Source organism: Panthera onca, chromosome A1 (assembly GCF_046562875.1).
Source record: "Panthera onca isolate mPanOnc1 chromosome A1, mPanOnc1 haplotype 2, whole genome shotgun sequence".
Lineage (NCBI taxonomy): Eukaryota > Metazoa > Chordata > Mammalia > Carnivora > Felidae > Panthera > Panthera onca.
The window spans coordinates 137,526,636-137,540,442 of NC_138339.1; the positions used below are offsets into that span (position 1 = coordinate 137,526,636).

At 38.9% G+C, this 13,807-nt stretch overlaps 1 protein-coding gene across 10 annotated transcripts in view; it reads right to left on the reverse strand.

The window, feature by feature from the left end:
* CSNK1G3 (casein kinase 1 gamma 3) overlaps nucleotides 1-13,807 on the reverse strand; it is a 103,828-nt gene that overhangs the window by 11,925 nt on the left and 78,096 nt on the right. For 5 of the 10 annotated variants that reach the window (XM_060636252.3, XM_060636251.3, XM_060636255.3 and 2 more), the window contains exons 10-11: nucleotides 12,502-12,597; nucleotides 8,733-8,828 (exon numbers count right to left, since the gene is read on the reverse strand). In XM_060636252.3, the coding sequence (XP_060492235.1) occupies nucleotides 8,733-8,828; nucleotides 12,502-12,597 (192 nt within the window). The remainder of the gene's footprint in view (nucleotides 1-8,732; nucleotides 8,829-12,501; nucleotides 12,598-13,807) is intronic. The other 5 variants (XM_060636257.3, XM_078451522.1, XM_078451523.1 and 2 more) reach the window with 2 other exon arrangements.

Consider the following 13,807-nt stretch of genomic DNA (forward strand, 5'->3'; position numbering starts at 1 on the left):
ACCTATTAACTAGTCCTGCTTTCACCTGTCCCTACCCTCCATTAATGGACGGGCCACATGACAACCGGAGCGCTCATTTTAAGATGGAAATCAGATCACATATAATTATCTGCTTGAATCTTTTCAAGGGTCAACCTCCCGTTTCACTTAAAATAAAGATCCATATTCTTTACCCCAATTTACAAAGCGCCACGTCTGAACCCTGCCTACCCCTTGACCTCCTATTACCTTTTCCTTTGTTCACTAGCCTCCATCCAGTATGTCAAACTTATTCCTGCCTTAAGGCTTTGGTATCATCTCAATGCCTGAACTCTCTTCCTGCTCAATGGCCATTCTCCTATCTTTCAGATTCTCAGAGAACATTTCTAAAGCAGGCCTTTTCCGTCACACAATCTAAGACTTCCATTCAGACACACTATGTCACGTTATACTCTACTGCTAACTCTTTGTATAGCATTTACTCAGAGGTGATCCTCTGATTATGTGGACTGACACCCACTCCCACCTCCTCCTGCTCCATGACAGCAAGAATTTTGTACTGCTCCCTTCTATATCTACCCGCTACACCTGGCACAGAATAAGAAGTCAATACATATTTGTTGAAATAAATGAATGAATGCATGCAACGATGAGTGAAATCCTGAAACAAAATAAAAATCATGGCAAAACACCCACATTCTCCCCAATCCTCTTGGTCGTACAAAGTCATCTTACTATCCTATTTCTTGCTTTCCCCTAAACTTCTTCAAAACAACAGTCTTAACACTTTCATCTGCCATTCGCTCATTCCTTAACTTCCTACAATCTGTACTCTGTCCCTACATCAGATTTCTATTAAGATTGCTCTTAAAGGTTACCGATTCCTAGAAAATAGATTCAGTTGCTCTTTGCTCGGTCCGCATTTTCCTGTACATTTCTGTATCACTTAGCACCAGTTGGTACTTTAGAGTAAGATGGGTCTAGAAACAAAAGTTAGCTCTAACAGCTGTGCAACCCAGGAAAGATATGTCATCGTGCTGAACTTCAGTGTGCTCAACTATGAAATGGGAAACAGGAATATCTATTTAACAAGACTGATATGGGGATGAAACGGAATCGCTATGTAAACCGCAGTGACAGGCATGTAATACGAGCTCCATGAATGGCGGCCACCACTACTCTGCCAGTGTTGCCTGCATTCGTGGCTTCAGCCACAACCCCTACGTAAAGCACCTGCTGAGCCAACCACTGACCCACACACTCACTCAGACCAAGTTCGGTACCTCAAACTCAGTACTTCCAGAATCGAACCTCTCATACTCCCTCTTAAATGTGCTTCTCTTCCTGTATCTATGGTTCCAATTTCCAGTAACCCCTACCATCTTCCCAGACTGGACTCCAGGCTCAAAACCGAAGAATCAGGCTGCTGCTTCCCCCACCTGACCTTGTCGTAAGAAAAATAATGTTAACGTATCATGGGCCTGGACACCACATTGACAGCTGGCTACTGGGTCCATTTACAGAGCCCCCATTTTACTGAAACTTCACTAGTTCACATGTTCTTAATAAGAGGTCACGACATGCCAGGAAAAGCAACTATGCGTCAACCTACAAATCTAGATTAACGCAGGAATCATGGAGGCTGAGGTTCCTATATCCTATGTGGACCTACTACCTACAAATGAACACTACATTTGTGGCCACGGTTGAAAAACACACAAAAACCACCCAGGTCATCTTCAGAGACAACCAACCCAAGGAGAGGAACACTCCTATTTGTTTCTAAGTCTGCCCCTCTGTTGAGACACCAGCTTCCTCCTTCCTGGCATTCTACTGAGTTCCAAGGCAATTTTTTCTCTTTATTTCTCCCTCTTTCTGAAAACACGTAACAGTCGCTATTTGCTCTAATTATCAAACGTAATTAAGCTCTTTATTCTTAATTTTTACAACGTCAGAGTTCCTACACTGAATTACAAAGGAGAGCAGGATTCTTATCTTACACTCTTGTACTCGCCACTATCTGTAATTTTCAGGATGCTTTGCATACAGAAGATAAACAGTTCACTGAACAATTTCCACTGCTCTTCTCTCCACGTAATAGTCACAGGTTTCTCTTCCTTGTCTGTGTTCCAGAGCCCTAGACACTTGGACGGGTCCCGTCTCAACCTACAGGCAGCTCCTCGAACATGTCTTCCCTTACTTTAAGTGGCATAACTGAAAATTTACACCTCACGTATTCTAAATTTCCAGCAAGAGCAACTGTAAGAGCATGCTGACTATACAATCCGACTTACTTCCGTTCACACACAGTCATACCTGACTCTAATAAGCTTTATTCTACTGAAATGTTTCCAATCTCATTCCACGTGGTCAACCAGAACCAGACGAGAAGGAAATGACATCTTCGATTATGTCCTTCTTTAATGTAATTTTTCTTTGCTTTCCCAGATTCCCTAACTCTGTAAGTAGAGGCTAACATCCCAGGCTAAGAAGAGAAGCAACATGGTAACAGAGTTCTCCTATAAAAGCAGCCTACTTAATACCGGTGACATAAGAGTATGTCAGGGCAGTAAAATTTTCACTTAAGAAAACTAAGGTCTTTTGGCAAAGGGGGATTTTACAAAAAAAACAAAACACCACAAAAAAAACCCCAAAGACATAGTATTATAAATGCTAGGTCATTATATTCCTGGAGACCTAAATCGATCACATATACACAAATGATTTTTATCAACCAAATTCTAAAGAATGATTTCATTTATGTGACATTTCTAGAATTATAACTTGAACTAGAACCTACCTACAAGTCCACAAAATATGAGCGTCCAATGGCTGATTTTTTGTAACAAAAGTGTATCTAAGATGACAGCTGCTTTCAAGTCTGACATTTGGAAAAATAACTCAGGTGTTTTACAGGGTGTTTTGTTCTTGCTGTTCTTAAAGGAATGTTCTCTGATAGTCTCACGGTGATAAGAAACTCACTCTAATTTTTATTTTAAGAGGTTACAGAAAAATAAAAGAAATAACAAGGCAACCAGATGAAGCGGAGTTTAAGGGGAGACAATGTGGAAACAGCCTGCAGCTAAGTGTGGGAGATAACTCATGGTTCACTTAAGGGCTGCCCACTATACCGGATTCCAAAAGAAGTCCTTCTCATAGACTTTTGAGTACAAAGACAACACACGCTACCTTTGTCATCAATGACTTTAGAAGGCCAATTTATTTACTTTCCAAATCCAGTGACTTCATACAAACGAGTTATACTACCACCTTCCTAATTTCTATCTGAGTTATGGTAAGCATGCTGCCAGGTGCATAGTACAGGCTCTCTGTCTTCATTAACCAGATCTCCATCCAGCCAGTAAATATACTAGAAATATTGAAATGTTATATATCTCACTTACGCCCTAAGCTTTTTCTAAAAGTCATCTGTAAGAAGGCACACTATGAAGACATAGTTTAGAACAATTTCCAAAGAGATCACTGGACCCTGGTCAGGGTTCACACCTACCACATGAACCAACATTCTTACATATTCTAAAAAACCTAGAGCGACAGTTCTAACTGGTGTTCTTGATATTTCCAACTGACATCCTGAAGGCACAGGGACATCCTCACGGACTTTCAGCAAAGATGCACCAAAATGGATTTCAATTTCACTTCCGCTGATGCAAGTCCTAAGCAGAGCCCTCTACTCTTTGAGTACTCGAGGCTCTGGAGATGTTACTGGAAATGTTATGGTAGCAGAATCTGAAAGTAAACCTGTAATGCGGATTTACCCCAGTGGCACCGGGACAAAGAGTCTCCTGAGATAAACGGCAGGAGCTGAGCTGGAAATGATTTATCTCCTGAAGGCACACTACTCTCCCTGCACAACCTCCCCCTAGCAGATTTCAGTGCCCTGGAAAACAGGACAGAAAGATAGGACTGTACTGGTCACTCATTCCTCCCCCTTGTCAGTACCTCCGTATTTTGAAAGATTTGATGAAGAAAGCTGACACTGGTTATTTGCAGTGTTTTAGACAGATCAGTATTCACGACGGGCACAATGGAGGACTGACTGCGATGTGGTACTGACTCCTGAGACTTGTAACCATACGTGTTACCTTGTCAAAAGACACTTGTCTCTTTCCTGCTATCATCACCTGCATTTGTATTTTTCGAGTCACGCTGACTACAACATCACAGCGCCCGGTACGACAATTGTCACGCTTTCGTGGCCATCCCCGGGACCTGGCTGCACCACACAGCAGCACTGTTTGCGGTTCTGGCCTTCCCCCCTGGTCGGGGGGTGGAGGGGGACGGAGCCACGGAGTTCCTTAACTGCAACCCAAGGCTGTACAACTAGAGGAGATTTCCAAACCATCAGGAGCTGCGCCGTCTCACGTACTTTGCCAGGAGCCCCCTTACCGTTTGTCTTCCTCCCTCTGGCAGAAAGCACCTGTCCACTCTCCAGACCAGGCTCTCAGGTGGCCTGGTGTCCTGGGAGTCATGCTACAGCCACTGGCATGGCTCCCATGGGATGCGATAGGAGCACTGCCTGCTGCCAGTGGTACATTTTAAAACCTCATTTTGGAGGCGCCTGGGTGGCTCAGTGGGGTAGGCATCCGACTCTTGATTTCTGCTCAGGTCACGATCTCACGGTTCGTGAGATCGAGTTCTGCATCGGGCTCTGTGTTGACAGTGAAGATTAGGATTTTTCTCTCTCTCTCTCCCTCTCTCTGCCCCTCCCCTGCTTGCGCATTCTCTCTGTAAATAAAATTTTTAAAAATAAATAAAAAATAAATAAAAGCTCATTCTGGAGATCCTGGTTCGCCAGGCAGAAAGGGATCAAAAAGGGCTAAATGACATTACCTCCTCCCTCAGCCCCCACCCCAAACTAGATTCTACCTGCTAAGTATCTCTCCAGACCTCTCCCGTCTTTTCATCTCCGCTGCCCATCACTTCCCTCGGCCAGACCTGCCTTAGACTTGTCCTCCCTCCAGTTTAGTCTCCAGCAAAAGTCTCCTCACTAATCGGGTTACCCTGCTTATCTCTTCACGGCCACCCAACATTCTCAAATAAAGTATAAATTTAATAACGGGACCTGTTAGGTCCTTCATGATTTTTCTCCTGCTGACCACCTCTCAGTCTCATTTCTCAACACACACACCAGCTTGAATGGACGGTAGTCATTGGCTTAGTGTAAAGCCTCTCTCTCCTGCACAACCTTACATGTGTTGTTTTCTTGCCTGGGACCGTCTTCCCTTGACCCTTCTCCCTTCTTTAACCGGTAACCCCTACTGATTCTGCACGTTAAAAACAGGTGAAAACACAGATTCAGGTAAAAAAGAGATTGCTTTTTCCAGGAAATCTAAACCTACAAAATCCAAATTAGGTCCTTCCCTATACGTTCTTAGAGCGCCCTGTACTTTCTCCACTTATCACACGGCCTGTTTAATTAACCCTCCCCATCGACTGAAAGGTCCATGGGAACAGGCACCTTGTATCTGTTACTCCTCCTTTTTATTCAAAGACTCCAGCAGGGTGCCTAGCACCTCCCAGTAGACATTTACATAAATTTGCAGAATGATGTCATGGCCAAGAAACTGGAAGTAATGGGTCTAAGTTTCTCAGCCATATTTATTACCAAGGATTCTAAAGGAAGCAGAAAGGGGCACAAGCTGACTGCCCTGGGAACTTTCCCAAAACACATATAAGCCAAGAACAGATGCAAAATAAAGTCCTCAGATACTTAAATATTATTTTTAATCTCTCAAGTGGGAAAAGTTTATCAAATGTATAGCTGGAGCCTTCTGGTCAGTGAATTAATATGATTACACTAAAGATATTGAATAAAATTAGATAAATTCCACTTTGACAATGCGTTCTTTGGGCTGTACCACTAGACTTCACTTCCCAGACACTAATCAAGTTTCTTAATCTGAAAAAGCAACAGATTATTCTAGTATATAGTATTTCATAAGCCCCACCTTCTATGCTAAATACTTTTTAAGTTCTCATGACAAAACAATGAGATAGAGGCGTTATTCATGTTTCCGTTTTACTGATGAATAATATAAGGCATAGAATGTAACTCGAATTTGACTCCAGGGCTTGCGCTCTTAAACACAGTGAAATCAACTTGGCAACCTATCTGTTTGATCTGTAATGCATATAGTAATTCTGGAAAAACCAGGCGTTCACATTTGGACTCCACTATTCAGCTCCTATTCAAAGCACATGCAAAATAATGAGTAAGTGAGGATCCTTCTGTAGGTCAAAATGGCAAGAGGTTTCATCTTGCATGTCAACTGGAAGCAGCCTGGAATGCTTTGAGGTGCCGTGCTGAGAGCAGTTCGGAGTTCCAGGAAAAGGGTGCAGTAATAGGTGCAGAATGAATGCCATGGGCCCCAAATCGCTCACTTGGGGTAACTCTTGATTCTGCTTCCAAATATCCTAAATGTGTACTGTATTTACTTATCACCAGAGAGCTCTTTACTTATTATGGTAACGTCTTTCCTAAGAAACTACTAGATAACATGTCCTTAATATTTGTTGAAGGCAATTTTTTACTTGCCATAAGAAGTCAACACTGGAAACTTTTGTCCAATGGGTCATGTAATGATCATCACACAAAGAATCTCAAGGCAAATTATCCTCACACTTGTGTATTAACAAAAAGGTTTTTCTCTTTATCTCTTCCCTTTATCAGACAAGATTCCTTTGTTCAGAAACAAACGTAGTATTCATTTATTATAATTATCACGTTACCTCGGATTTTAGGCACCTTTCTTTCCTCTTATTACTAGTTTTAGATTACAATTTTATTAGTCCAATTACACAAGTGTCCTGTTGTAACTTTTTCAACTTTTTAAGTGGGGAGGACACAGAGCATAAATGAAGTCAATATTTTAGGATAGAACAAGATTCAGGCATGAGCCTACTTACTCTGCTAGTAAATTTTTCACAGGAGTCAAATTGGCTTAGTGTCCCATCATGTCAGCTTAAATAGTGTTGTAAAATAAATTCAGGAAGTCAATGAAAATAGTGAAATTTTTTGTTTTACTTATGAATACAGAATTCTAGGAAGTAAAACTGATCACTTATTACATATTAGGATAAAGCCAGATGTAGTCTCTGTAGGAAGAGAAGCTTTAAGAAGAGGGGATGAGAAAGAACCAGAGTTGAAACGTCTCTTTGGGAACATATGAAAAAAGAGAACATAAAATACCAGAGTCATGAGCCCACAATCAAACTCATTCACCCTTTGATTGTCCAGAGATCCCATGAGCTACCTCTGGGAATCCCACAGAATAAAAAGAAACTAAGAAAATACAAGAGTGGTAATGGTACAGAAGTGGTGGGAAGGCTTTCTAATAGTGTCTTAACTGTTGTGACATCCCTGAACACTGAGCAAGACACCTGCTATTGTAACAAAGAACATTTTAGAAACGTGTAAACATATACAGACACATACACAATCCAGTTTGTGTTATGAAACTAAATGTAATTTGCTCCATTAACTTTTCCAAGGATATGAATTGGAGTCATAATAAAGTTTTACAATTCAGGCACCCTTGTCTCTGAGTCCCTCAGTCTAAATTTTTATAAACTCTTCAAATATCTCTGTTACACAGGACTGAAAGTTCCACATACTCCAAAGTTCTATAAAAATATTGGGTTACGTAATTTAAATTGCCTCTAAGATTTAATGTGAGAAGAACATGAGAACTTAGGAGATTTAATCAAGAATGGATTTTTAGAATTCAAAGCAAGAAAGACTAAAATCCAGAGCAGAGCTCCAATAAACTAAATATATATAGATACACACTAAGAAAAATGCAAATTTGGTAAACCATAATGGAAAATTATTCAAGTGGAAATACGTGGAGGAAAAAAGTCAAAACTTTTAAAGAAAGTTCTAAATTGAAATGGACTGAGATAACATTTGTTATCTCAATTACTTTAAACCAGCATTTAAATTACCTTAAGCTGGCATTTTAAAAAGAAATAAAAGACTTGGCAACCTTTCTCTTTCTACAATACACATAAAAGGTGGAAATTTAGGGGGCATGAGAGGGCAAGATATAACTATCTCTAAGTGCACAGAAAACGGGTCCGGGAACGAACACATCACAAATAAATAAATAAATGAAGGACTGTTTTAAATTTTTATAAAGAAAGTTGAAGGGAGCATTCAATAAGTACTTGCCCTTGAAATTATTTTCTCCATTTTCAACAAATGCTATTTTCAACAAATACAAACAAAATAAACCTTTATAAAAATTAAGGGCATGTTTATTTGACCAGTTAATCAGAAAGTACATTCTGAGTATGAAGGATGGAAAAGTTTCATATCTATTTAGCTGACTTAAGTTTGAAGAAGGCAAAATCAACAAAAGGGAAAAAAGATACGAAAGTGTTCTATTACCTAACACATTAAAAAAGACTGAGCTTATTATTGGAAAATCAAGCTTAACACATATTTCACACAATACAGTTTGTCTTTCTAACCTGTTGTGAGTATGACTTACCTAACTATTGTTGATTATACTTGCAAAAATGAACAAAGGTAAAATCGTAGTATCTCTCGCTGGTGGTCTTTCTAGGCCATGTTAATTTCACTTTTTTGGTTAAATACAAAGGAATAGGATTATGGAGAGTTCAGCAACAAGTTTTTCATTAGGATATGAAGTCATGCCATGAGTTTCAAAAAAGGGTTAGTTGTATAAATTTGGGAAATAATCACTCATGCAAAAATCAGAAAATACCTGTACCGAGCCACCATGTCTGTCTGCTGCAAGGTGAGCTCTCAAATGGTGGGGATTTGCCTGCTGGGAGTCCCAAGCTGCCCTGTGGTCTGCCGACTGCCATTTATTTAATGCATGTGGCATGCATGGAAGAAGAAAAACCCAATATGTTAAACATCTCATCCTTATAATAGAGAAAACAAATGTATAAAAGGAAATTTAAAATACCCTCACTATTCTGAATCATAGCTGCAGTTACCTTTGCGTACTGGATGTGGAGAGGTTCTTAGTTAAATGGCTACTATTAGGTATTGATCAACCACAAGAAGTAAAACAGAACCATAGAATTTAGAAGTGAAAGGACTTGAGATACCATGGGCTCCACCCTTGAATTTTATAAGTGAAGTTAACAAAGAACCAGGGAGGTAAAAATTGATGTGCCCCAGAAAGCATTCCAAATAAATCACAGAAGTACTACGATGCCATCCAGTATTATTTTCTTACAGTAGAGGTCCCCCTTGGTTTTCTGATGAGGGACTACTTCTAGCAATGTTAAAAAAGATAGTCCTTAAATAGCTGTACTTAGATCCTAAAAAATCTTTCTCTCTTGCTTAGTACCATGTTTCTGATTGTGAGGTTAATATGAGAAAACAGAAAAGCTCTCTGAAAAGGGAACAGTGTTAGAGAAAACACTAAATGTATATGACGAGCAATTTTTTGTTGTTGTTCACTGACACTCCTACTTATTCAATGAATCCCTTTGCTTCCTTCACCTCTTTTTATCTGGTTCAAATTAAGGAACCCATTCCCAGGACAGGCTGATAATTCTTGATGCTTTTACATGACTCGGCAAACGTGCATGGCAATAACCACAAACTAATAATCTACCAGCAGAATCAGGAGTTGCTTAAGAGGGGTCAATGTGTACGTTTCAGGAAAATGTGGATGACACTAATAAAAAGAAGGGCAAGGGATAAAATATTTAAAATTCTTTTACAACTTGGTTCTGCATTAGCTTCTTTGTCGGTGTTATCTCATCTTGAGATACAGAGTATTATCCTCATTTTAATGATGAAGAGATTGAGACTTTAAATACTTGCCTAAGATCACAGAAATTGCAAAATACAGCAGGGATTCAAACTCAAGAGCCAACTGCTCTGCTCTGCCCATAGTACTACCTAGCTCCTTAATACAATTACACATGTTCTCAAGTCTTCAGTCCTCCTTTCTTCCTCTCTTTTTCAACCTAAGTCAAGAAAAACTTGCCACAAAAAAGAACAACGTGCCACAATCCACCGAGTATACTAGGCTGTCGGGAGCCTGAGCCTATCAGTAGCCAGAGCAACCCTGGGCAGGAAGAGATGTTAAGTGCAAGGAGCACAATGAATAAATGTTCCACCACTAAGCTTCCCAAACAAACTGTACAAGGCCAAGTTATGTACGAAGTGTGAGATGGCATGAAGTATGTCTATCAAAACAATTACAAGAGTTCTCGGCCTTTTCATTAAACCCTCCATGTTCATGACCCAAATCTGGCAGGTGTGTAGCTTAAATTGAGATAAATTAGATAAGAATGAATCTGAAGAAGAAAGAACGAAAATGCTGCTGAAATAGAGACAAATACCTCCATGCTGCCCAGAACAACAGGTGACATGAGAGGGTCATGGACTGCATTCAGAAGACAGTAAAAGCTCTATCGACAGCCTCGCCTCAGAATCCACTGTCACGCGCACCTGACACTGTGTCTAAAATTTCAGGAAACCTGCAACTTCAACCATCGACTTCAGGTTACAAATTGTGTATCTGGGGACATTACGACATTTCAGCCGTTCAATTTCATGTTCTTTTGCGACTGTCAACTTTGGGTTTCTCACAGGACTGAAACATTTGTCTACTGCTTCACAGGTATTTAGGAAACGTTTTTGAGTTTTCCATTATGATGACAGTCTGCATAGCCAGGTTTCAAGTTTAATATGTAAGCTACCCTAAAGGGTTTCCTGAAAAAACACAAAACAAAAAACAAAACTCGACTCCCTACATTTAGTGCAACAAGGACTCCACACACACAAATATGGTTCCTACCCCCAGTAAGCTCACAATCTAGCTAGGAAGACAAGTCTAAACCATATAGAACTTAAACTTGAAAATACTTACAATCTAACTGTACTCGACAATAAGAACTTCACTTACTGTGATACCTAATAGCTCAAGTAGTGATTTCCAGAGAACATGAATTACTGCTCTTCATCCCAATGAGAAATTAATTGTGATTTATAAAACACCAACCCTAAGTTTGGACTTTGGAGCCATTTCTTTCTATAGGCAGCACCTTACCAGAGTATTCAAGCTATTAACGAGTAGTAATTTATATATGAAGTAACTTCTATAGAAGACCATTTCCTGTCCCAATTTTTCTAAGGCAAAATTCTAAAACTACTCTTTTTAAAGTGGCTGTACGTTAAAGCATAATGGTTTTAAATATCCCCTAAATGGAGCACTTTATTTTGCTATGATTTTTAATAAGTTGTGTTCTTTCCTTTGATTTTCATCTCTTGTTTAACTCAATGGAACTCCAGTGGGATAAAAGACAGAAGAGGAAGAAAGGCTAAGGATCATGTGTTAACATGATCCTTCCCCAGAAAGGGTTATAACTGAAAATTCTAAAGACCCAAATTAGCAAAATGTTTCAGGTCAAAGATGGGTTAAATAAAGCTTCGTCTTACAAAAATTTCAACAGCTTTCAATTACCCTGCCCAGGAAACACACACTCTTCGCTGCCCGTTTATCTTCTACGCTTTGCCTCAAACCTACTCTCGGCTCCAAGCAAACTGCAAAGCTCACTATTCCTCAAACTCTCCATTTTTCAACTTCTGCTTCATATCTTACCCTGTTCACTCTCCCCCAAAATGGCCTTGTGCCTCATCTGCCTTTAAAAATTCCCTTCATTCTTCAGGCTCATCTCAAAAGCCATCTTCTCCAAAAAATTTCTATAGATGCCACATACTCAGTGATCCTTCATGGTACTATATTAGTATGTTTCATGTGATCGAGCTTACACTGCTTGGCAACATAGTTATTTACGAGTGTATTATAATAATCATAACAGCCTTGAGAGTGGAGGTTTACTGAATGCTTACTATTATGCTAGGAATTAACAATCACTATTTCTGTTTCACAGAAGAGAGAACTGAGGCTTTGAAAGATAGAGTAATTTCTCCAGGATCAAGTCATATCCAGATCTACCCAATTCCAGAGACTGAGTGAGCTCTTAACCGCTCATTACACAACAACTTCTTACAGGTCACACTGTTTTCCTTACTTTCCACTAAATCAGACTATAGTTAGAAATACCAACCGCTATTACAATTTATTCCAACAGCATATCCAAATACTTTCATTCTAACAGAATATCAAATATTCTCAAAGTTTATACCAACTTATACTGCTAATTAGAAATTTATGATGACACATTTTCATGTGACTTTTAAACTAGTAAACAGTGAACAGGGAAACTAGTAAACAGTAAAGAGTAGGTTTATTTGTTGCAAATCTATGTATCTTCAATCCTTAATATGGGTGTGTATATAATCTGTTTTTTGTCTATTGAAGAAAAACTAGGTATTTCAATCCTTCGGTATCTATCTACATGTGTGTATACGCTCACACACACACATATACACACACATATAAAGCTATCATCTGGGCATGATAAACCACCAAATATGTTTAAGCTCTCAGAAGGTAGTACAGAAGGAAATCTAGACATTTCAAATCTGAAAGGGCAGCAAACCTGATTTTTGGATTGTTGCATCTTGTCTCTGTGTTGATGTGCTTCTCTGTTTGAGGACAGAGCAGGATCCTGCTGAACGGCGCCCACTGGAGTAGGCTACAATACAATAGTTAACATCAATACCCTCTATTTCAGAAGTCTCACTTAAAATCGTTTAGCTGCTTAAGGGAATCAAGGAAAAACTAAAGACACTTAAAGCCTGAAGAGAAGATACCATCCTTGAACTGTGTCATTAAAAATAACAAGCTAACACAAGGGAAACGCAGCTACTCTTTAGAGGGTTTTCCAAATATTTAGATATTTTATCAAGCATTCACTTTTTTACATCAATACAAGACTTTCTAATGCTGTCTTTACTTTTAGGTTACTTTATCGTATCAAAAAAAAAATGAAAGTGTATGTGTACATGTCTCTCAATTTCAAAGCTAATGTATAAACACAATAAATTATTTTAAGAAAATTGAGGAAATGATTTTTTTAAATAAGGTCATGAAATGGCTTACTGTCAATATTCTGGCACAGGAGAGACTTACAAAAATTTTTATTTTTCAAATATATTTCAAAACTTAACATAAAAACTTTAAGCACAGTTTATTCGGGCTGACATCATAGATACCACATACAGTCAAATCACTTTGGATTAAAGAAAAATATAGATTAAACACTTAAATAAGCCATTGTTCAAAAACATGTGAATCTGAGAGTTTGGTAGTTCCAAATACGGATAAAAATTCACTAACAGTGAGCCACAAGTAAAGAAAATCTTGTATGACACTCATACTTATTAAAAAAAAAAAACAAAACTGGTGAGAATAAGTATTTTAAAAGATGCCTCTTCAAAGAAAACATTTAGGGGCACCTGGGTGCCTCATTCGGTTGAGCGGCCAGTTCTGGATTTGGGCCCAGATCATGATCCCAGGGTTGTGGGATTGAGCCCTGCCTCAGGCTCCACACTGTGCATGGAGCCTGCTTGAGACCCGCTCTCTCTCTCTCCCCTTCCATCTGCCCCTCTCCCCATTCGTGCACTCTCTCTTCAAAATAAAAAATAATAATAATAAAATAAAGACAAATAAGTAAAATAAAGAATTTAATGGCAAGTCCCTTTATAAGTGATCACCAATCCTAGTTATAACCAAGATAAATTTTCTTAAGTTATAAAAACTTAGAACAGATTTAAAAACACAAAACACACTCCAATTTTTAAGTATCTATTTCAAGACATAGCCTAAAACTGCTAATATAGCTAGAACTTACAAATTTAAATTACAAATGTTTTGAGAAATGGCTGAAATAAGCAAAATGTATA